General features: G+C 40.2%; 1 protein-coding gene across 2 annotated transcripts in view; it reads left to right on the forward strand.

Annotated features, from left to right (window-relative positions):
* The window catches only part of UBE2E3 (ubiquitin conjugating enzyme E2 E3), a 239,547-nt gene that overhangs the window by 117,165 nt on the left and 103,197 nt on the right, over positions 1-19,185 (forward strand). The window contains exons 3-4 of one of the 2 annotated variants that reach the window (XM_048869497.2): positions 15,844-17,005; positions 17,393-17,995. The exons of the other annotated variant lie outside the window; for it this stretch is intronic. Of the exons in view, the coding sequence (XP_048725454.1) occupies positions 16,423-17,005; positions 17,393-17,556 (747 nt within the window). The 5' untranslated portion in view covers positions 15,844-16,422 and the 3' untranslated portion in view covers positions 17,557-17,995. Of the gene's footprint in view, positions 1-15,843; positions 17,006-17,392; positions 17,996-19,185 lie in introns of those variants that run through there. 2 annotated transcript variants of the gene reach the window in all.

Raw genomic sequence — 19,185 nt, forward strand, 5'->3', positions numbered from 1 at the left:
TTTTTTGTTTTGGTCACAATTTCACTTTTTTCAGCAAAATAATTTCTAAACAAAATTTGTTGTTTCAAGAAAATTAATTTTCTTAATTTAATTCTTTTAAGGTATTTGGTTTGTTGGGTAAGGTTCTTCCCATTTCTTTTGATGCCTCCTGCCCCCACAGGAGAAGCGAGGGTGGAAGGAATTTAAAAAAGATAAATGAGGGGGAAAGTCTCCCCAAAATCAACAACGATTTTTTAAAAAAACCTGAAAAACCTGAAGTTTCAAATTTTAAAACCAAAACTAAAATTTTCATTTTTTCCCCATATTTTTCATTGAAAAACAAAAAAAGTACCTAGAAAATATTCAAAGACAAACCATTTTTGTTTTTTGTGAAAATGGAATTCTCTTTTTCAACCAGCCCTAGCCCACAATGTTTCTTGTGAGGGCATCAACATTAAGTTGTAAAGAATTGTGCACAACACAGATTGCACAGTATATTTGCAATGCACATTTCATCGAGTGTTGTTTGAAATTTACACGACACTAGTGCCGTAGGATTAGCGCTGTAAGCAGAGAAATGCGTCCGTATAACAAATTAGCCAATGGGTGTGTGGTATGTAACCACTACCGGGTAACAGATTACTTTTAGCCCAAGTAATAGAGGGTCTGTGCTTTGGGGCTGAAAATCCAAGATTCAGATTCTGCTGATGACCAGAGCTGTGCATGCAAACTGATTTTTTGCTTTACTGGCTGAATTTAAAAAAATATATATTTTTTTTCCAAATCAACCTAAAAATAAATTTGTTTGAATTTTTCAACAACCAAGTTGAAACAATTTCATTTTGGGTTGAACATAATGTTTTGTTTGACCCAGAATAAAATGTTTTGTTTTAGAGATTAACTTTTTTTTTTTTTTTTTTTTTGGTAAAAATAAAATTGATGTAAAACAAAAAGTGATGTTGTTTCAAATCAAAATGTTTCATTTTGAAAACACTGAGACAAAATGCTTGGGGTGTTTTGCATTTTTCCTTCAGACAAAAACAATCTGATGAGTTTGGCACACGTTTGCAAAATGTTTCAGTCAATCCAAATCTGCATTCTTCAGTGAAAAGGTTTGTTCGAAAAATTTCACCCAGCTCTATTCATGACCCATGTTTGGGCAGTCCTTACGTACATTTTGGAAAGTATTTTGTACATACATACATATGAAAAACTTCAAAACAATGTGTGATATTTGCATTTTGAATTTGAGTTAAATGTGCTATACAATGTGTTATATACGCTGTAAAGTTTATATTCCAGTCATGCTGGAAAATTGTGTAGGAAAACTCGCATTGAGTATATGCTTTGAATTATTCATCATGTGTGCTGTTTAATTTGCATTGTTTGTTCCCAATATTACCAACCTGCTGAAATTTGCTTGATACATTAGCTGTCTTTAAAATGTAAGGTGTTGGTTTTCTACTCAATATTCCAAGCAACATTTGAGAATCATCTGTGAACTGATTAATTGTTTATCGGCCTAATAGTTACTCTGTGGAATTTTTGTTGACTTGTTATAAATTAAAAAACGTATCTTGTAAAAATTTTATTCAAAAGGTGCACTGTGTGTTTCAGAATCTGTATTGTGCAATTTACGTCCCACATACAAATATATGGTCCATTTTGTCTTGCTTACTCCGAAATTCACATTGAAGCTAGAAATTTATATTACATGCTCTGATACTCATTTTCTATGCCAGTTTTCTGGAGGCTACATAATCTGTACATTGTGAAATATGTAACGCGTGATATGGAATTTATGTTTCACCCATGTTCATTGTAGTCACAATAACATTAGAAAACTTGAAATGTGTTTAACAGTTGAATCATTTGTATAGTCTGTAATTCATATTGCATGCAGCATGGAATTTACACTGCAAAATTTGTGTTCCATATGGAAGGGGCTGTGTGTCACAGGTAAAAAACATTGCACTTTGTGGGGGGGGGTTAACTCTTGTATGCTATGAAGTTTGCATTCAGTGCTCTGTTATTTATGGGGCATACGTATCTCAAAATCTGCATTTTACTCAAGTGTGTCGGTGGAGCTGCATTAAACACTGTAGAAATTATATATGCGTGTTGTGAAATTTGAGATATACATTGAGAAATTTGCATTGTGCCAATGTGAAACTAGCACGAGCATTTCACATCATGAAAATGTTTCATGATGTGAGGTATGTGATGGAATTTGTATTATCCAGAGGAAATCAGATTGTATTAAACCTCAGAAGTATAAGTCTGCATGGGGAAAAATATATATATGCACACTACACAACTAGGATGAAATCTTGGCCTTACAGAACTCCTATCATCTTCAGTAGGTCCAGGATTTTACCTCCAATCTTCATATGCATGTACTATAATTCTACTTGAAAGGTAGTGTAAGTTACCACTTACACAGCTTACTGATCGATTACATGTGTAAATACTCAAACTGCATATGAACTGCAGCCATTTCCTGAAAAGATTGTGTGTGCATTTTTGTGAGCAGCTTCTGATGGTTTAAAAATCTAGTCCATTTACAAATTAAGCTCAATGTGGAACTTAAACAACCTGAAGAAATGTGAAAGTTGGAGATGTTATGTTTGGTGTACTGTCGAGAGACTGTTTTCCATGGAGTGCTAGAGCTGAAAGTGAAGCATTGGAATAATGGTGAAGGTGAATTTCTCACAGCAACTATAAATAGCAAAAAGCTACCTCTTGCCTATATCAGATCTCTTATACATTATTACCAAACCTTCTGCAGCGTAACTACAGAGCAAAAGAGTGAAATACATGAGGACCTCACCTCTGAGTGATAGTGAATATACGTAACACAGTATCTTTACTTAAAAAAAGTAAAGTATTTTAAATTAACACTCTTAATTTGGGCACAACCCTCTCTCTCTACGGGCCTTCCTGACAAGAATTGGTTGCATTGATTGCCTTGCCAAGGACTGCCTGATTTGAATCCCAGATAACTGGCTTACAGTTATCTGCAACCCTTCATTTGTGAGGTATGAAAAGCATGACATGATGATCAATTGTGACTTGTCACATCTCCTCACAGCATGCCTTATGTAAAAATCTCATCATAAAGAAGAAATTAAGACATGTCAAAACTGTAGCTGCCTGTGTGCGCCAAATGAAACTCAGCATGGGGACTATAAAAATGCTAGCTAAAGCCGAGAATGTATTAGTCATACTTACTTTTTATTATTTATTCATCGGTATTGTGGCAGCACGTAGAAGCCCCAGTCAAGAATCAGGCCCACGTTATGCTAGGCACTATACACAGACTTCAGAGGTTAAGTAAAACTATACCTTTCGACATCAAAAGTATGGTGAACGCTTCCTAGGTTTATGTTACATATGCCATGGAAAATTACTTTGACTCCACTGGCTTCTGTAGTATTTTGAAAATATGTTCACAATAATATTCTATTTCCACACTGGTAATGTCAGTGGGAGTCCTGGTAGTACCGTATTTAGACACATTGAGAAAACAGTAGGATTTACAATAGCTGGCAATTTGTTTTCCACTGCCATGGTACGTGTGTTTTTGTTAAAGTCTTTGTTGCTGTTGGGAACTTCTTTCTGTCTCTTTCAACTCTCTTTTACAGTGAGGTATTTATTTAGTGCCAATCACTGTAGTACAGAGGTGTTTTTCCTGCTGTAGCTCTACATAGTAGACTAATATAAGCACTTCAAACTTTTTTTGTGAATAGTCATTTAAAGTTTTAAAGTAAATATTCTAACTGCTCATGACTCGTGTGCCTGCTTCCTGCAAATACTCTATGAACTGATGAACAATGAATATTGGAGAATATTCGCAGAGCGAGTGAAGTTGTATTTACACCGATAACTTTATTCTGAAAGGTACGCTCATCTACTCAGGGATCAGAATCATACCATGTCTCCTATATGATTCTAATAAGAACTAATCAACACAATCTCAATTTTGAACATTGAACATACAGATCAAGTTTGTACTATTTGCAGAAATTAGTCAAATATTTCAGATAATGAACATATTAAAGCTGTTCATAGAAAATTAGAGATAGAAAAAGTTATTTACCTAATTCTATTCAACAAGCTTGTGACATAACATCTGAATGCCTGTGCTTATGATTTTGACACTCCAGTGGCTGTGTGTATAGTGTGTACTGCTAAGACGTTTCCTTACCATTATTACCCACTGCTAAAAACTTATTTTGGTTATTCCAACTGTGCACCCAAACACCATAAAATCCAGGTAACCAAATTTGTTACATGACATTTTAAGCAATATGGATAACTGAAGAAAATCTATACGCAAGTGCTTCAAATGAGGAAGGTGAGTTTCAAATACCAAAACAGACATAGCCTTAACTACTAGGGGGAATTCAGAGATTAGAGAGCCATTATGAATTCATGTGTAAAACACAGAGTTGACTTGGACTAAGCAGGGATAGGAAAATTAAAACAAAATAAACGGATGAATATAAAATTGGTTGTTCTTTCTGCTCTTCAAACATGGGAACTGTATGTCCAGGTCGGATACAATATCCCTTCTGATTCCAGCCCAACACTTTCCATGGGACCCTCTGCTCAGTTCTTTATGTGGGGCTTAATGGTGGAGAAGGTCACCTTACTACAAGTGAATTTCACCAACTGTGTGTATCTTCAATTGTCCACCAAGCATACTTCAATATACCCCAATGCCAGCCTTACAACACTGCTGTGAAAGGTTACCAGCCATTAAAAAAACACCCTAACACTACTGGTGAAAACTAAAAGCCAGTGAGTGATATTTTAACTGCTCATAAAATATTTACCCATACTGCTTTCTAATTTGAGTCAGTGAGAAGTTGGTTATTTTTACATTATTTGTATAGCCTGACAACCACTTGTGGCTACTGAGAACAGTGTTATGATTAATTTTGGCCTACACAATTTTTGCCTCTTCTACAACTTTGTCTTTCCTTCCCCCTTTTTGTTTGTCTGTTTATTCATCTGTTATATTTTGTCTAAATCTTAGATTGTGAGATAAGATGACAATCTTTGTGTGGTGCTCCTGTAATTAATGTCCTCAACAGGCTAATGGACATCGATTTGTCAATCTCTCAGTAAGATTAGCAACATGAAATTTGTTTAGAGTCTTTGTCTGGGACATCACCGAAGAACCACCAGACCAGCAATTTGTGTGTACCAAATCAATAGGGGAGGTCTGTCACATGCTACTAACGTCAAGGTGAACAACACTAACGTTGCTGCTCTCAAGAAATTCATGCTGCAGACTCTGAGCAAGTTACAAGACACAAAATTCATAGGTATGAACTAATTGCCTCCATGACAAACACGAAGTATGACCTTGCCATGTACATCAGGTGCAGACTTAAAGATATCTCAGTCCTGGAGGAATCCAAGACTATGGGAATCTCCATTGTTGTGGTAAACTTTGTACAACTGCCCATAACAAACATCTTCAAACCTTCAAATCTCAAATGGCCAAAGCCCACATTACCATCTTTTATCCACGCAGCCATATACGTAGGTGTCTTCATAGCCACCATTCCCAATGGGACATAGCAGAAATGATGCAGCTGGTGAGCAACTCACAGACTGGGCCTTGTTCGCAAATGTCCACCTTCTTTTTGAACTTAAACAACAAGGGACTTTTTGCTCGGCCAGATGGAACCCTGAACCTGGACCTTTACTTTCTGATGAAAGACTGTAGTGGTGCTCCTCTGCAAGCTTCACAAATAGTGCTTGGACACTTTCCTACAGCAATATCATCCCACTATTCTGCATGTCAGCTTTGGAGGTCTGCTGATTGAATCAATGCTGAAATAGTGCTGGAATTTCCACAAAATTAACTGGATTGCATATACCTCCGAAACTGAAGATGGGATACGTTACATCCAGTCAATCCCAGAGAATGCCTGCTTTGTTCACCTTCTTACCTGTCATAAATATAAAGGGAAGGGTAAACCCCTTTAAAATCCCTCCTGGCCAGAGGAAAAATCCTCTCAACTGTAAAGGGTTAAGAAGCTAAAGGTAACCTCGCTGGCACCTGACCAAAATGACCAATGAGGAGACAAGATACTTTCAAAAGCTGGGAGGAGGGAGAGAAACAAAGGGTCTGTGTGTCTGTCTATATGCTGCTTTTGCTGGGGATAGACCAGGAATGGAGTCTTAGAACTTTAGTAAGTAATCTAGCTAGGTATGCGTTAGATTATGATTTCTTTAAATGGGAAAAGAATTGTGCTGAATAGAATGACTATTTCTGTCTGTGTGTCTTTTTTGTAACTTAAGGTTTTGCCTAGAGGGGTTCTCTATGTTTTGAATCTAACTACCCTGTAAGGTATCTACCATCCTGATTTTACAGGGGTGATTCCTTTACTTCTATCTACTTCTATTTCTATTAAAAGTCTTCTTGTAAGAAAACTGAATGCTTTTTCATTGTTCTCAGATCCAAGGGTTTGGGTCTGTGGTCACCTATGCAAATTGGTGAGGATTTTTACCAAACCTTCCCCAGGAAGTGGGGTGCAAGGGTTGGGAGGATTTTGGGGGGAAAGACGTGTCCAAACTACTTTTCCCAGTAAACCCAGTTAGAGTTTGGTGGTGGCAGTGGTTATTCCAAGGACAAAGGATAAAATTAATTTGTACCTTGGGGAAGTTTTAACCTAAGCTGGTAAAAGTAAGCTTAGGAGGTTTTCATGCAAGTTCCCACATCTGTACCCTAGAGTTCAGAGTGGGGGACGAACCTTGACATTACCCAAGCAGCAGTGAAACATATTCCTCACAGCTATCGGAAGGTCTATCTCAAACAGGAGTATGTTAATGTGAATTAGGTACCATTTAGTTTGCGCTAGTAGGATCTACAGAGGGAAGTTACAATGCAACACTGCAACTCACCCACCCCTAGCCCGTGCTGTGGGGATGTGTAGACAAACCCTTAGACACCTAGCATGCTTAGGCCCTTTGTAAGTCCCGTGAGGAGCCTACCTGCACCTTTAAGTGCATAAATATCTTTATGAACCAGGCCTTTGATGACTTGTTCTCGTCAATCAGGAATCATATGGCAGAACAAGGAATTGAACACAGGTCTTCCAAGCTCCACTGGCCCGTCCTCCCTCTCTCACTCCAGGGCACAGGATGGAAGGCCATGCTGGAGCTATTGTGCCAATCCTGTGCCACCTGTGGATTCCCCTGTTGGGGAAATCTTCGAACAACTGCATCTATGGCCTCTTTGCACAGCTTGACTAGTGTAAAGCAGCTGCAGCTGGGGGCCAGGATTAACCCAAAGCATTTAAAAATGTACATATATTTCCCAATCTGTCACTTTATACTGAAATTAAAAGACAGGAATTAATTCTAAAGCAAAGGATGATTAGTCACTGATTAGAGTTTAATTTACTATAATTTTTTCTGATAAATTACCAATTAGTGTAGCCGGAAATAAATATTTTACAGATCTATAATCAAGCCAAAGAATTTTTGGAGTCTCAATTGCCCTCTTACTAACAGTGTATTAAATTATCCTGATATACCTTCAGCTGATTATATCAAGGGCTGTTCTCTTCCAGAATTTAAGAAATAGTAATACATTAAAAGATACAGGGATATTGATTATTGTCATTTTTAATCTGTAATATTCCTCTGCATTTTGAGTTGGATATTGATAAGTATGTTTGAGACCTACTGTGCGCAGTCTCTCTTCAGCAGGTGATGTTAGGCCATATTCTTAATTTAGCCTTATTGTATATTCTGGGCTGGATTCTGTAAAGACAGACCCAAATCATGCCCTAATACTAGGGATACAGCACCCTCATGATTCCTCATATAGCTCTGTTTCTAGAATTCCCATAGTGGCCAGTCCCTTTTAGAGGGAATAGCACTGCTAGCTTCATAGGCTCCATCTTTATGAGTTGCCCAGGGTTACTCAACCCCCGCTCTGCCCCAGGCCCTGCCCCCACTCCACCCCTTCCCCCAAGTCCCCATTCCACCCTGCTTGTTCCCGCCCCCACCCTGCCCCCTCCTCCAAGCGCACATGCCCTTTCTCCTCCCTCTCCCCCCAAATGCCTAGTGCATGCCGCTGAACAGCTCATCCACAGCAGGTAGGGGGCGCTGGGGGGAATGGGGAGGAGCTGATTAGGGGGCTGCTGGTGGGTTTTTCTGTGGGTGTCCCAGCCCCAGAACACCCATGGAGTTGGCGCCTATGGCTAGCTTAACTGCCCTTTGTTCCTCAGATCCAACTAGTGATAAAATTCTGCATGGCCAAGGTGAAGGGAAACTGGTGTAGCACGTGCACACACGACCGTGTATGTGGTAGGCAGCTGCAGGATCATCTCAGCTGTCAGACCATGCTCCCCTTTGGATAGCAGTCCCTACCCAGGCTGATGCAGGAGCTCGACGTTGCTCTGAGCACTTTTAAGTTCTATAGAGGGTTCTCGTCAAACGCTTGCATGAGGAGTAAAAGAGGATCTCCCTATCCTCTCCACACCACTCCCTACAAGACACCCAAACACAGAGCAGAGAATAAGAGTCAGTGCTCAGGAGTCTGTCCCTTCCCCCTGAACTTTCTATATTTATTTTACTGTCTTCAATTAGAATAAAAAATCTGGTACATTGTGCACACAGAATAAGTATAATGCTTCAGACCACTTGATCATCATGGGTGCTAGGCAGAAACACTGGCATTCCAGTATATGACAGCTGCTTTGTTTAAGTACAACATTTTATGAACACTCCAAGACAACTGTAAATGTTATCTGTTTGCCAATATTTAAAGATCTGAAAGTCAGAAATGCCCTTGCCAACTGTTTTTGTCAAGTGTGATTTCAGAAATCTTGAAAAAGCTAACTATTGGCAAATAAATCATGTTAGTAGTATTATCCCACATAAGGGAATATTGTTCTAGCCAGCAACTCACTAGTGTCTTGTATAAAATAAGATTCAGCCAAATGTTTGCACTTTTAAAGGATTTTTGTTCACCTAGGTTAATTGCTCTAACTCTAAAAAGAAAAAAGAAAAGAAACAGTAATTGCTACATTGTACTTTCTTTACAATGAACAAACATGAGTATGTAAATTGAATATAGTAACTAATATACATACACATATACTGTTTCTTAAGACTGCCTGGCATAATAAATTCAGTTATTTTCCAGTGCATAATATTATTTTGGGACTGTTAAAAAAAAATTCAATTTCTCTGATGTAGCACTAGCTCCCGGCAGTTCAGCCTACCAACTGCAGACATATCTTTGCATGCATTTTTAAGAGAGTCAATTGCCAAGCTAAGCAAAATGCTACGTTGCAGGTTAGATACTCTGACAGGTGGTCTGTACTTGTCAGCTTCCTGTTTTTTTCTTTATTATTAAACCCACCCTGAAAAAGTGAGCAAGGGCTTAGTCCACACGAAAATGAACTACAGCACAGCTGCGTTGAGGGAAAGACCCAAAATGTCCCAATGCACTGTAGTACAGGGAACAAAACAGTAGCCTACCGCAGAACACTGTGATGTTCTAACCGACAATATTTATGTGGATCCAATGGCCACAATGACATTTCTGAGCAATACATCCGCTACATCTCTTATATGGAGCATGGCTATGCTTGTCACATCAATGGCAGGCAGACTTAAGGTTCCACGCTGCTCTGTTGTCCCTGGTATAGTGCAAAGGGCTGTAAATGAGTAAGCAGAGGATGTTCACGTCACTGGATTCAAGAATGAATTAGGAATTAATTATATTAAAGATGGGAATTATATGTCCCATGAGAAAAGAACATGTGGGACACTGTTGGCTGGAACAGTCATTCAGTTAAAGTGGAAGTAGATTATGAAGGTTTAGCTCTGAACTACAATCAATTTTTCTGTCGTTATGGGAAAGCTGACTGAAAAAGGCTAGGAGGCAAAAGACAACTGATAAGAGGGTTTATAGAACTGGTCATATTAGTCACTGCATGCAAATATGATTGGTTGCAAATGTAGATTTTTTTTTTCCTGTTCAAGAATCATTTGTGATCAGAACCTGATTTCTGTGAATGTCTTCATTGCTCATAAGTATTCAACCAATAGCATATTTTAGAAAATCCCAACTTTCTGTGTTGTTTGTGAACAGATCACAGACTATTCATGGTGTGCAACTGGTCACTTAATTCATATGGTACTGTTTCTTTTTTCCTGACTGGATGTTATAAACTTTTCAAAGAAGAAACTAACAATTGGCAAATACTGAAGAGGAAATACATTTCTGGGTATGGATTTTTGGATGAATCATCATATCTTCTAAAATTTGAGAGACTTTAAAATACCCAGCAGCTGTCCAAATACTCATGAACAGTGAACAACATGATTCAAAAAAGTAATAGCCAATTGAACTCACTGCCTCGATTCATAAAAATACATGTGAATAACTTTGTGTTTGATCAGCTCTCGTCTTGGAAATAAAAAAGGAGGAGGATGGTCAAATGAAAAGGGGAGGAAATTCCCCAAATAGATAACAAATAAAATTGGATTTGTTTTATAATCTTGATATTATCCAATATATGGACAATTGTCTAGTTCAGTGCAGAAATTAGCTATCATAGGATGATCTAAGACAATGAAAAATAAAGCTGAAGAGGCAGCAAAATATAACTTGCATAAGGTGTGAGACAAACAACTTCATCTCAAGCTAAAACCCTTCAAAAGAAAGAATAAAAAACAATGATAAAAGCTTTTTTAAAAAATGCACAAACTACGTCAAAGAAAGTAGCACGTAACTAACGTCCTTTAGGGAAAAGGGCATCATCTCCGACACTGCTGGTAGAGAGATTATAGAAGAAGTATGAAGAGAAACAGATGGACAATTACCTGAGAGAATGCAAAAGCAATTCCTTGGGCCATAGGAATCTTTTCTGAACTGGAATCAACTGATCGTCCAGGAGCATTTAATTGGGGGAAAATGTTAAATACAAACCTGAAAAAGGGATGAAAGTTCCCATCAAAGATGTTTAATGTGTGTCAGAACAAAACTTGCTCGCTCTTCACCTCTATCTTCCATCACAGTGGTACTCAACCTATTTGCTAAATCTTCATGTAGCAAGAGTAGAATTAAAAGGGAAAGCCCTGCTAATGAAAGCAATGTTTCTAAATACTGAAACTACTTTTCCCTGTGATATCTGTGATCAACCTTAGGAACCCTAAGAAATATAGACTGAACAATTCCTCATCAGACGGGGAAAAGAATATGAGCCTCACTTTGATGAAAGCATTAAACAAAGGCTGAAGGGGATTCTTAAAATTAAAGGAACATTTTGTTAAAGAAATGTAATCAGCTAAAAGGATATGTTCTTGAAAAAGTGATCTGTGCCAAAGAATGCATCTTAAAATCTTCTGCTTAGTGTGAATAATCTTGCAGACCAGATTTAAACACACATCTGGCTTATTCAGCCGTTCTTATCTTGTGTTTATATTGCATGGATGCAACGAGTCTATCATGAGCCTGCGTTCTTACTCTGCCTGCCTTCAGCACAGAAAGAGAAACTGGTATTTGCCAGTAACAGTAAGCTTTGTGCTTTGAATAAATGAATGAGTCATGATTGGATGAATTATTCTCCCTTTATTCTTATACTTTTGCTTTAATAAACCTTGATCTCAGACAAATCATTGCCTTGTGTGTGTGTCTGAGTGGTGACAGTAAGAATCCAGAAAAAAAAATGTTTTTGGTCACCAAGCTCTGGACACTCAATTATTAAGTTATATAATTGCAAAATAAGACCAATGGCTCCAAGACACTGAAAACCTTGAGTACCATGGATAAAAACACTTGTGAGAAAGCTAAGGGCTAGATGGTGTTCTGATGATGGCAGCTGTTTTTCCCCCCTTAAGGAAGGTGACTTCATAGCAATAATGGATATTCACAGTGTTTCAGTGGTAAGTAGGAAAAAATGTACCAGCAGCTCCTACAATAACGTATCAACAGATACACCATGTATGCTTACATTCTCTGATGTGAACAGGAAACATAAGGGAGAAACAAATATGTCAGTGGAATGCCAGCACATACAATCAGTGGGTTGAAGACTTCAGTGGGGTTGGCTCCAATGCACTAGGACAATGGTTTTCAACCTGGAGTCCACAGACTATGTCTAAGATTTCCAAAGGGAAATCTGTGCCTCCCTTCAAAATTTTTTTAGGGGTCCACAAATGAAACAAGGTTGAAAACCACTGCACTAGGAGAAGAATTTGGCCCTCCATGGTTTAAGAGAAGAGGCAGAACAAGAGATAAAGATAACAGAAATTGCCTTGTAATTGACATTCTAATAGGCAGATGTATCCAAGCAACAGTCAAAGTAATTAAACTATTTGGGCATGAATCAGAAGAAAATGTGTGCAAAAAAGGAATATAAATACAGGTAGCAGTCCTGATGAGCTGCAGAGAAAAATGTCCTTTTCTAGAACCTAGAAAAACTGTCACCATTATATTAATTCATTTCACAGTGTACTAAAGCACACCAATACAAGGTGACTAGTTAAAAGATTGCTCATAAAACTGATTAATTTTTCTCAGGTTTTCAGCTCTTAGCCTTGGCACCAGACACTACATCATATTAAATTATTGCACAACTAATTCTTGCATATTTAGGTATCTTTGTAGAATAAGGCACTATTATAGTATTGCTATGACATCATGATCATTATGGTTCAGAAGACAAACTTTTTTCCAGGTGCTTGTAACTTCTGAAAGTATATCACTTTAAATTTCAAAAAACACACACTGCCTGATTTAAAGTGTTTCAGGCTTGTTGTCAGCGTAATGGCAAATACTTTTGGTGTAAAAAGCCCTAACTTTCGAATTATCTGCGTGGAAAAAAATATGATTTCGAGTGGAAAAAAAAAAGTTCAAAAGCTCAGCCAACTCAAATAACCGTGCTCAGTGAAAAAGAAACTAACCGCAGAAAACTGAACTGATGCATAACGAAATCAGAAAATTTAGAATTATGGTTCCCACTGCACCTTTAGCACCATCCCAGTGCAAATAGGGAAACACATTAAGCAGTGCACATTGAGTCATTAAAGTAACGGCACACACAGTAATACAAAACATTATGAAAGCAGAAGAGAATCAAGTTACGGTTACTTTGAGAAACAGAATTTCTTGACTTATGTCTATAAAACAAGTTAACAGAAGATCAGAGTCTGCCTCAAGTAGAAGCCAAGAAGTTCTAGGAGATTGACCTTGTGGAGTTTCCTCCAAATTCTTCTGTGAGGTAGCAAGGGTTTGCTCCCACTCAAAAGTAACCACGGTTTCAGTCCATAAACGCAAGAGTGAAGATTGATGGGGATCTGCTCAGCTCATGGAGCCATTAACATGCCCTGTGCCTCTGCTGCTCTGGCCAACGTGCATGTCTGGCCTTACTCCCTGGTCTATCAGAGCTAGATTGCTGGGGACTGCCTAGTTGGTGCTTGCTTTTGTTCCCCAGCATAAAACGGACTCTGCTGTTATGGAGTCCTTTAACAAAGCTTCTGGCTTTTCTCCTCTATAAAGAGTTATTCCAAAAGCCACTTAAGCCAATGAAGAGATCCTCTGACTCCAGTGGGCTTTGGATTGGGCCCCAAGTGCTGGGTGCAGAGGGGACAAAGTACATCCCTGCCCATCTCTGTCACTTCTAGGTCACTCCCCCAACTTGGAAATCCACAGAACTACTGAGAGTTCTAAGAGACTCAGGAGCAGGGAGAAATGCTGCTGTAGAGACAATCTGATGCTACCATACAGAAGGGGAGATCCATGTGTGGAAAGGAAATATCCCTCAGGCCTACAGCTGGTAGGAAAAACATGGTGTCAATTCTGCAGGAAATTCTGACATTGTGAAATCTGTTGTTCCAAATTGGAACAAAAAGCCAAAAATATCAAAATTTCTCATGAACACAAAATTCTATCAAATCAGAACCATCAAATGGTTTTGATAATGTTGAAACCAATATAAACTATTAATCATTATATATATATACACACACACACACACACACACACATATATATATATATATATATATAATATATATATATAATATTAAATTCTAAATATAAAAGTCAAAATGAAATTTATCTAAATGATCAAAATCAAAACGAAACACTGACATTATTGAAATGAAATAAAAAAATAAAAACGATTTGTTCAGCCTCTCCCTTTCCCCTGGAAATTTGGTTGAAATCAACACATTCCTGTGAAATGTTTCCATTTTGATGAAACTATATTTTCAGACAAAACATTTTCATCAATTATTTTTTCAGCTTGACTCTGGGCACAATGTGGCTCACAGGCGTTTTCTTCATGAAATATGTCTGCTTGCACAAAACAGTCGTCTACAATAAATTGCATCTCTAAAGAGAAGGAAGTATCACAAAAGGTAATTCTGTGTTGTCAGCAATAAGTCACCTCTTGGTCAGGAACTGACCGAGCTACAGAAGAAGTTAATAGAATCTTCCAATGGAAATTGCAGTCACAAACATGTACTAACGGGAGCAAAAGAAAAGAAAGATCCCTGAAAATGTGAAAGATTGTTTGATTGGAAAAAAAAAAACATGCAAAAATTACCCAGATCCATGCAGAACACACCTCAAGGCGATGACATCTCTTTAGCCTGGATTGGCAGAACATGATGGCTTCCTTTTAGGAAAGAAGAAATTTGACCTTCCCTAGTGTAAAAGATCCACAGTTGTTTCCAGTGTAATCAGAGAAGAAAATACTTATGGAAAATATATTCTTCTTTGACTGAAAGGTTAGTGTTCATCTGTGTTAAATGGTTGTTTTATTGTAGGAACAGCTGACTATTTAATGGGACAAATGCTTTCCTTTTTCATGGCTGCATTTTGTACCATCAAGTACTGATTAAGCATGATGAACAATGAACAAGAGAATGCATAGAAATATACACACATGCCTCTGTGGCAGTAATGGAAGACCTAACTGCTCAGGCATGGACTATAGAGAATGTTAAATGAAGGGCTGGGGAGGAAATAAGGCTGCAGTTAGTTATTGGATCACTAACAGTGGCCTTTTAACTCAATATGCACATCAGTCATTTAGAAAAGAAGCAATACTAGATTCAGTTGGAAGTAACAGAAGATGTGATCAAGGGCACAAATGTAGGAAAAACATGGAAAGCAGTGATCACAATCTTATTTGATAAAGGGATTGAAGTTGCTGTTGCTGAAGGTTTAACTTCATTCTTTGTCCCAGGAGTCAAAAGAGACAGGAACAGCATGCAATGTTATTAATACAGTTAAGAAACATAAAGCAGCTAGAACATCCCAAAGACTGAGACACATTTCTGGTTGGAGGCTATTTGGCAGTTTAGAAGCTTTAAAAGCTGACAAAGCAGGAAGACGTATAGTGCTTCAGAAAATCCTGAAGGAAATACCAAATCTTCTAGCAAAGAATTTTATTTAATGGGCAGTGCCAGAAATCTCAGCATCTAACACAGAGCCTAAAATTCATGGACAAGGTAGTTTAGTCTAAACAATAAAATCTATACATTCACTCACTACCACAACTTCTGCTTCTACTACTGCTGCTGGTCTTGCCTGTCTTGTACCACGGCTGCGTTTTCTCCTCTCTTCTGCTATGGCTTGTAGTGCAGTTACAGAATGTGACGCAGACCATTACTGCTGCTTTACCAAAATCATGAATGATAGCAGCATCCACCTCTGCTTTTAGCTCTACCTCTTTTTTAAAATCAAATATTTTGAGGGACTTTACTGATGCTGGTTTAAAAATTGTACAAAACTTTTCCCTGGCTTGGTTTCCTCTTCCTCCTTTTCCCTCACCTCGTTGTTTATATTTCCTTTCGTTTTTGTTTTCTTTCCAAGTCTTGTATGCAACCCATCAAAATCTCTTCATCCAGTTCTCCTGCCAAATGAACGATTCGTCTCAATTCCAGAAAGAATGGCGACACTCAAGCTGCCAGCTTTCACTGCTTAACACCAAGTTTGTTTGTTTTGTTAACGGTATTTGGGCCAGATCAGGACCTGGGGCAATGTAACTGCAACTCCATGGAAATCAGTCAAGTTGCATCACCCTACTTACATCTAGGCCCTGGTCTACACTAGGACTTTAGGTCGAATTTAGCAGCGTTAAATCGATTTAAACCTGCACCCGTCCACACAATGAAGCCCTTTATTTCGACTTAAAGGGCTCTTAAAATCGATTTCCTTACTCCACCCCTGACAAGTGGATTAGCGCTTAAATCAACGTTGCCGGCTCGAATTTGGGGTACTGTGGACACAATTCGATGGTATTGGCCTCCGGGAGCTATCCCAGAGTGCTCCATTCTGACCGCTCTGGACAGCGCTCTCAACTCAGATGCACTGGCCAGGTAGACAGGAAAAGAACCGCGAACTTTTGAATCTCATTTCCTGTTTGGCCAGCGTGGCAAGCTGCAGGTGACCATGCAGAGCTCATCAGCACAGGTGACCATGATGGAGTCCCAGAATCGCAAAAGAGCTCCAGAATGGACCGAACGGGAGGTACGGGATCTGATCGCTGTTTGGGGAGAGGAATCCGTGCTATCAGAACTCCGTTCCAGTTTTCGAAATGCCAAAACCTTTCTGAAAATCTCCCAGGACATGAAGGACAGAGGCCATAACAGGGACCCGAAGCAGTGCCGCGTGAAACTGAAGGAGCTGAGGCAAGCCTACCAGAAAACCAGAGAGGCGAACAGCCGCTCTGGGTCAGAGCCCCAAACATGCCGCTTCTATGATGAGCTGCATGCCATTTTAGGGGGTTCAGCCACCACTACCCCAGCCGTGTTGTTTGACTCCTTCAATGGAGATGGAGGCAATACGGAAGTAGGTTTTGGGGACGAAGAAGATGATGATGAGGAGGAGGTTGTAGATAGCTCACAGCAAGCAAGCGGAGAAACCGGTTTTCCCGACAGCCAGGAACTGTTTCTCACCCTAGACCTGGAGCCAGTACCCCCCGAACCCACCCAAGGCTGCCTCCTGGACTCAGCAGGTGGAGAAGGGACCTCTGGTGAGTGTACCTTTTAAAATGCTATACATGGTTTAAAAGCAAGCATGTGAAAGGATTACTTTGCCCTGGCATTTGCGGTTCTGCCTTTGCAAAAGGTTTCTGGGGAGGGCAGCCTTATTTCGTCCTTCATGGTAGGACACTTTACCACTCCAGGCCAGTAACACGTACTCGGCAATCACTGTAGAACAAAGCATTGCAGTGTATGTTTGCTGGCATTCAACCAAAATCCGTTCACGTGGTGGGAGGAGGCAAAATGCGACCTTGTAACGAAAGCACATGTGCTATGTATGTAATGTTAACAGCAAGGTTTACCCTGAAAGAGTGTAGCGACTGTTTTATAAAATGTGTCTTTTTAAATACCGCTGTCCCTTTTTTTTTCTCCACCAGCTGCATGTGTTTCAATGATCACAGGATCTTCTCCTTCCCAGAGGCTAGTGAAGCTTAGAAAGAAAAAAAAACGCACTCGCGATGAAATGTTCTCCGAGCTCATGCTGTCCTCCCACACTGACAGAGCACAGACGAATGCGTGGAGGCAAATAATGTCAGAGTGAAGGAAAGCACAAAATGACCGGGAGGAGAGGTGGAGGGCTGAAGAGAGTAAGTGGTGGGCTGAAGAGAGTAAGTGGCGGGCTGAAGACAGGGCTGAAGCTCAAAGGTGGTGGCAGCGTGATGAGAGGAGGCAGGATTCAATGCTGAGGCTGCTGCAGGACCAAACCAGTATGCTCCAGTGTATGGTTGAGCTGCAGCAAAGGCAGCTGGAGCACAGACTGCCACTGCAGCCCCTCTGTAACCAACCGCCCTCCTCCCCAAGTTCCATAGCCTCCACACCCAGACGCCCAAGAACGCGGTGGGGGGGCCTCCGGCCAACCAGCCACTCCACCACAGAGGATTGCCCCAAAAAAAGAAGGCTGTCATTCAATAAATTTTAAAGTTGTAAACTTTTAAAGTGCTGTGCTTAAAGTGCTGTGTGGCATTTTCCTTCCCTCCTGCACCACCCCTCCTGGGATACCTTGGTAGTCATCCCCCTATTTGTGTGATGAATGAATAACGAATGCATGACTGTGAAGCAGCAATGACTTTATTGGCTCTGCAAGCAATGATTAAAGGGAGGAGGGGACGGTGGTTAGCTTACAGGGAAGTAGAGTGAACCAAGGGGTGGGGGGGTTAATCAAGGAGAAACAAACAGAACTTTCACACCGTAGCCTGGCCAGTCATGAAACTGGTTTTCAAAGCTTCTCTGATGCGTACCACGCCCTCCTGTGCTCTTCTAACCGCCCTGGTGTCTGGCTGCGCGTAACCAGCAACCAGGCGATTTGCCTCAACCTCCCACCCCGCCATAAACGTCTCCCCCTTACTCTCACAGATATTGTGGAGCACACAGCAAGCAGTAATAACAGTGGGAATATTGGTTTCGCTGAGGTCTAAGCGAGTCAGTAAACTGCGCCAGCGCGCCTTTAAACGTCCAAATGCACATTCTACCACCATTCTGCACTTGCTCAGCCTGTAGTTGAACAGCTCCTGACCACTGTCCAGGCTGCCTGTGTATGGCTTCATGAGCCATGGCATTAAGGGGTAGGCTGGGTCCCCAAGGATACATATAGGCATTTCAACATCCCCAACAGTTATTTTCTGGTCTGGGAATAAAGTCCCTTCCTGCAGCTTTTGAAACAGACCAGAGTTCCTGAAGATGCGAGCATCATGCACCTTTCCCGGCCATCCCACGTTGATGTTGGTGAAACGTCCCTTGTGATCCACCAGAGCTTGCAGCACTATCGAAAAGTACCCCTTGCGGTTTATGTACTCGGCGGCTTGGTGCTCCGGTGCCAAGATAGGGATATGGGTTCCATCTATAGCCCCACCACAGTTAGGGAATCCCATTGCAGCAAAGCCATCCACTATGACCTGCACATTTCCCAGGGTCACTACCCTTGATATCAGCAGATCTTTGATTGCGTGGGCTACTTGCATCACAGCAGCCCCCACAGTAGATTTGCCCACTCCAAATTGATTCCCAACTGACCGGTAGCTGTCTGGCATTGCAAGCTTCCACAGGGCTATCGCCACTCGCTTCTCAACTGTGAGGGCTGCTCTCATCTTGGTATTCATGCGCTTCAGGGCAGGGGAAAGCAAGTCACAAAGTTCCATGAAAGTGCCCTTACGCATGCGAAAGTTTCGTAGCC

The sequence above is a fragment of the Caretta caretta genome, chromosome 11, assembly GCF_965140235.1.
Source record: "Caretta caretta isolate rCarCar2 chromosome 11, rCarCar1.hap1, whole genome shotgun sequence".
In the NCBI taxonomy this organism is placed as follows: domain Eukaryota; kingdom Metazoa; phylum Chordata; order Testudines; family Cheloniidae; genus Caretta; species Caretta caretta.